Source organism: Loa loa, assembly GCF_000183805.2.
Source record: "Loa loa unplaced genomic scaffold supercont3.42, whole genome shotgun sequence".
NCBI lineage: Eukaryota > Metazoa > Nematoda > Chromadorea > Rhabditida > Onchocercidae > Loa > Loa loa.
Window position 1 is genome coordinate 81,164 of NW_018108222.1, and position 6,052 is coordinate 87,215.

At 29.9% G+C, this 6,052-nt stretch overlaps 1 protein-coding gene across 1 annotated transcript; it reads right to left on the reverse strand.

Annotated features, from left to right (window-relative positions):
* Positions 1 to 1,136: 1,136 nt before the first annotated feature.
* Positions 1,137 to 3,957, reverse strand: LOAG_03787 (lipase; the record flags this gene model as incomplete). The annotated part of the gene is made up of 8 exons (XM_003139324.1): positions 1,137 to 1,259; positions 1,649 to 1,741; positions 1,845 to 1,952; positions 2,063 to 2,163; positions 2,657 to 2,759; positions 3,049 to 3,160; positions 3,278 to 3,415; positions 3,839 to 3,957. The coding sequence occupies 8 exons, from the start codon at positions 3,955 to 3,957 to the stop codon at positions 1,137 to 1,139; spliced, it is 897 nt and encodes a 298-aa protein (XP_003139372.1).
* Between the last annotated feature and the right edge of the window lie 2,095 nt (positions 3,958 to 6,052).

Consider the following 6,052-nt stretch of genomic DNA (forward strand, 5'->3'; position numbering starts at 1 on the left):
ATAAGGCGTTGTCTTACAATGACATTTCATTTTCATGAGTGGTAAACTTCGGAAGACATTTTAAATTTCGAGTTTGTCACTTGCATTCAATATGTAGCTGATGGCTTGGCTGGTTTTTTTAAATAAATTAGCCAATTTCAAAGATAAATGTCTTCGCAACTCCGATGACAAATTGAAAATTGCAATATTTTTTGGAGAATTCATCTTATTAACTAAGCAAGTTTGAACATATGTGGAAATACTGCAAAGTTATTACAATGATAAAATATGACATTCTTTAGTAGAAAACCTATAAACTCCTATAGCATGTGCTTAAATTAATTAATGGTCATTAAAAAAACAAAGTAAAATGTATATGCCGCCGCGCTAGAATTATTCGAAAAATGCATCGAAATTCTCAGACTAATTAAGCTGGTATAAATTTGTATTATTAATTCATTAAGACCATTTGTGGATGAATTTGAGTTAATGACAAATACTTAGTTACTGTTAGCATAAATTATAGACTAAGGAAATTGAAGAATCTTTTGCCGCAGCCTCAGATGTGACAGTGACCAAATATGATAATTTTTGTGCGATCTTTAGCTCCATCAAGGGAATCACAAATTCAATCCAGATTATTAATATATATCGGTTTGTCAAAAATATGAAAAAATATACCTTATTAATGTGAAGCACTACTGAAAATAATCTGTGACCTGCAACAGCATACAGAGGTGTAAATGTATGGAAATTTAGAAGTACCACAAACTGCGTTATATTCAAAATACATTTATTATATTCAGTTCTGATTCATGCCCAATTACTATATTCTGATAAAATGATCAATATATTTGGTTTATATCATGACAGTGATCCTTAAAATTGTTGTCATCTACCCTCAGATAAGCAATTCCTCATCGTTTCATACTTCTCTTTCCTATCTTCCTGATTAATTGTATTGGAATAGAAGTAAACTTGTATGACGAAGTAACTCTTAACAAAATTTTCTCTCTCTAATGTTGATCGAAATTGAAATAATTTAATTGTTTTGTCCATTATCCAGTGATAACAGTTAGTGTTATTAGCGGATCGGGTGATTTATCAAGTTGGAATAGATCTCATTTAAATTTACAGATAAGGCTAATTGCATTAGATCATATCACAACATGATGAAGTACCATTTGCAGCTGAACTGGCAATGAATCGTTGAATGTTTTATCATGGTCCTTTTTATCATAGACTTTTTCATCGTTTTGACCGGTTATTTGAGAAGTTATCTGAATTAATTACAAATGCAAATAAGTCATGTTTATCCAATTATGAGTCACAACATAATTTTAGATTAATAGTAATGATTTCTGTGGATTTTTGATAATTTTAATCAAGTGTGCTTAACAGAATTCAAGGGCAAACTATGAGGTCAACTTAATTTCTGACTATTTTGCGAAATAAATTAAATTCTACAAACAACTGGGAAAATAACCTTCCTTCCCCTTTAAATATAACACTGATCATATTTGTCAATCCACATTAATTAGCTTATAAATAATATGAGAGGAATAGCTAGGCACTGATTTTTTTGTCACTATTATTATTTTTTTCATTATCTAATTAAACTATTTAATTGTAACCAATTTGAATTAAAAAAAAATGAAAGAAGATCTACCTTGCCACAAATATTGTATCCAACAAATTGATCAGCTTTACTATAAATAGTAAATATATATCTTCCTTCATAGCCTGCGGCAGAATTTATATCCTGTAAATATGCAAAGATATCAAATGAAGCACAATGATAACCTTGAAATATCTGAAATTTCCTTTTGAAACAGCCATTCGAAAAGTTTTGCAATAATTTCAACCTTTAAAAAAGCACTTTCCAGTGGACATATACCGGAAAAAAGACCGGTATTCTGATTGCAAATAGGCATCAGGTTGAATGCACATGCAGGAAGACTAGCAAAACCAACCTGGAAACAAAGCATTATTAATATCAAAACACAAGTGCTATAAATTAGGATAGCGAAAAATGAAGTTTTCAAATAATTAAGGTTTTAAAAGTTGGAAAATTTATTCAAACCTTGGGCATAACTCCATGATTTGGTCCAGCAATGCCAACAAAAGTATCGATAGAACTTGTCAATGGACCTCCTAGATTCTCTCTAGTGTCTACGCATAAGCCTGAAATGCATTAATTAGTCAATGAAACAAGGACCGAGAGATGAAAAACACTTTAAATATATTATCAGAATGAGAGATACTGGACAAAATCTAAAGGGGAAAGGTTCACGAAAACAATAATAATATGATGATATCTCAATTATAAATCAATTTATATCTAATTATAAGCAAAACTTTACTCCAAATGCATGTTTATATCTAGCAGAAGTCCGAAGATCGATTTCCCGGTATCCGAAATACTGATGAAATAAATAAACAAACAAACAATAACGGATAAATCAATCGGTCTGTTTTATTTTATACTTATACAGGGCTGGTAGTTCAAAGTTAATCGATGTTAATTCACTTTCGATTTGCTTGAGTACTTTATGAAATGTCGAAAATGATTGGTGTTAGGGTTGGCGAGAAGTGAAGAGCGAGAATTTGAAGTGTGAAACTAGAATTTGCTGTGAAATACAAAAAACAAAGGAATAATTAAAATTCATGTTCTCACCTCCCAAGATAGCTTTCCGAGCCACAGGTACACCTAACGAATACGCAATGACATCGACCGCACGACCGGTGTACAGGTGTACAGCAACAATCAGTCCTCGTACCTTGATGGAACACAAGTTTTAATAAAATGTGAAGCAGAATTACCGAGTCATTATTCAATTACTGTATAATTTAAAATTGTAGCAATAAGAAATATATTATTTCAAGCAATTTGTGTGACAACTACTCGAGAGAGAGTTAGCCAAGCTCGATATCTTCCCTTACAAGATATTTCATATCACCAAATCATTTTTGAAAAAAAAGCTAATATCATTTTGAACGATTAATCAATTTGTTCCATTAATTTTTAAACTTTAAGTTTACTCTTAAAATTGCAAATGGTCAAAATACCTGTTTGACATATTTGCAATTCATCGTATATTTCGCCCATTGCGTTGGATTACCTTCTGCTCCATTGGCATACGTCGTCGCATATAATTCTGACCAATCGTAACCAGAAGCTCTGAGTATTATGGAAAATAGTGGACAGTAGTGGACAATTTTGATAACAATTGATAACAATTTTTGCTTTTATGAGAATAAAAAGGTATTTGATAGGATGACCATGTGAAAAGCATACAAAAAATAGCTTGCACCGATAAAAGGCTGTTCTCCAGCAGTATTCGAAACACCATGTACAAAAACAATCGGATCCCTTGCTAACGTTTGATTCTGATATTGTTTGCCACCAAAGGAACCCATCCAACCCAAATCTGCCCTAAATTATAATTACTTCTGTTTTCAAAATTATTAGATTGTTGAGGGATCGAAATACTTATTCGTATCTTTCATTGCATAATTCTTTATCAGTAAATGTCATCTGAATATAAATTCCATTTAACAATTGATAACAATTTTTGCTTTTATGGGAATAAAAAGGTATTTGATAGGATGACCATGTGAAAAGCATACAAAAACTTTGACTAATCATCATTATCGTTAAATGTCTTTTCCTTCTTTTCTTTTCTTTTCTTTCTTTCTTTCATCTTTTTACCTCCATCAGTGTGGTTAGAGTGTGAAAAAATCTTAACATGTATGTAGAACAAATATCACTTGAACTTTGAACCTAAGATATCTATCCCTTTTTAATAAATGAATTTGAATACAAATAAACTCGTAAAATTTAATAAATCTTTTTCACCTATTCAACGTTGCTTGCACGTCAGATCCATAGAATTCCATAAGCCAGATATTGAAATCATTCGTAAAATAAGCATTAATCTCTTCAAAGTACAGTAATACCATTAGCTGTTTCAACATTTCACTGAAAACTGAATAATTCACAAAACTTAACAGCGATCAGTCAAATCTTTTTTGAGAAAAAACTTCTGAAAAATTTCAAATTAGTTTGTTATTTAAGATTTTGTAGCTGGCAAGGTAGTGAGTATTCTAACTACTGTAGATATGAGAAAATACACTAAACTACTCCTCGCTTTCACATACATTACTAAATTAGAATTTGATAGTTCACAACTTAATAGACAATAAGTTAGATTTAGCAGGAAATCAATTAAATTTGCTGATCACCAAATCGTTCTGTTGATCATTTGTTTTTCAGAAGAAATGGAAAAGTTTGAAATAACTATATTAATGAAAAAGGTTAAACCCAAAGGAAATTGAGGAACAGAGATATGATGGAAATTTCGGTCATCAAATTATCTTAGAATAAAGGGAGAGATAATGAAAGTGAATAAAATGACGACAGCTGATGATCTGAGGATGAAAACAAAAGAAAAGGATAAAGTACAAATAGAGCAAACTGATTCTCAATTGATAAATTAGCTCAGCAGAAGAAATTTCAATCCGGAAAGCGGTTAATCCTTATTCGCCTCTTTCGCATCTTCATTATTTCAAATTAAATTTCTTTTTCCAGCTCAATTCCTCAGCATAAAAATGTTATTAATACCATTGTTTTGTGAAATAACAGATAACAACACTTTTTCTATCTTTTAACTTTTAATAAGTTTACTTCTTCTTTCATTTGTTCTAATTTACATCCTTGGAATGAAAATCTGCCGTTTTTTCTTTCCGGAAAAAAATTTTCGGAGATTTATGCAATCAAATTACATCAATCTCTGAAAATTTTTAATTTAACATTCTAATTTAACTTCAAATTTAATGTCATTGCTTGATTGATATTTGCGGTGCATAAATTTTTTTTCAAATAACTCATACAATGAATAATACAATTCAAGTGAAAAGGAGAAGAAAGAATAGAATGTGATAAATTTAAATGAAATGAAATGAAACGAAATTACAGGACAATAATTAAAATATAATTAAAGGAACTCTCTCAACCAGTTTGTTTACAAGAATACTTCACTGTAACTTTGCAAATTTCCTGGATCCAGTCAACTAAATATTTCACGAGTGGGTTGAATAAATTTGAAATTTGAAAATGTACAAAGACATATTTCTTTTCTTTCGTCACTTCCCCGGCGGCACTCTATTCGTCCAATATTTGTCATATTTTCTAGACTAATAAATAAATTGACTTTCAATGAATTACATGGTAGGCGTAATCCACTTAAAAGAAATACTCCATCGATTATTTCAATACAAGAGATCTGGTTTGAAATTGATTTTGGCGCTCATGTCGTCACCATTACTTTTTCCGCAACACTTTCTCAATCATTATTGTAATATGACACAAAATGAAATTCGTAAATTTTATTACTTTAACTCCAGATGATGCGATTTTCACGCCAAATTACCAATAGCACATGAATGAATTCTAAATTATGAATCATGCCGATTATTTCTTTAATAATATATGCAAATAATGTCACTTAAAAGTGCTATCTTTTGAACTATTCATTCATTATAACCAAACTATTTTTATTTTAATTAGTTTTTCTTTTTTTGCAGCGCAAATGACCATATCATTGTGTAATAAGATAGCAGTGATGAATCAGTAAGCCGATTTCTAATAATTTCAAAATTTGCAAATTTAGAATAATAATTTTTAAAAAATTTTGCGGCCAAACAAAGCTATTTTCAACTCTGATTTAATCTGAATTTATGTAAATTTGAATTATAATAAGTAATGAAATGGAACAGCAAAAGTTATATTGATTATTCCTTTTGATCTTGACAAAAAAAATGATAAGAAATTGAATATTGAAAGTAATTGATTTGCTCTAGTCATTTCAAAATTTGTAAATGTCACCAAGAGAAATTTGTACGAGAAGTTGAAGTGAACATGGAATTGTTTTTATTTTATAAGAGATATTGATATTATGACAAATGAATAAAGAATGGTAATATTGATGATACTAAAGGAGTAAGTTACTTATAATTTATTTTATTGTTAAACTGAAAATGATAATAAGTTGATGCCAATTCACGCCAAATT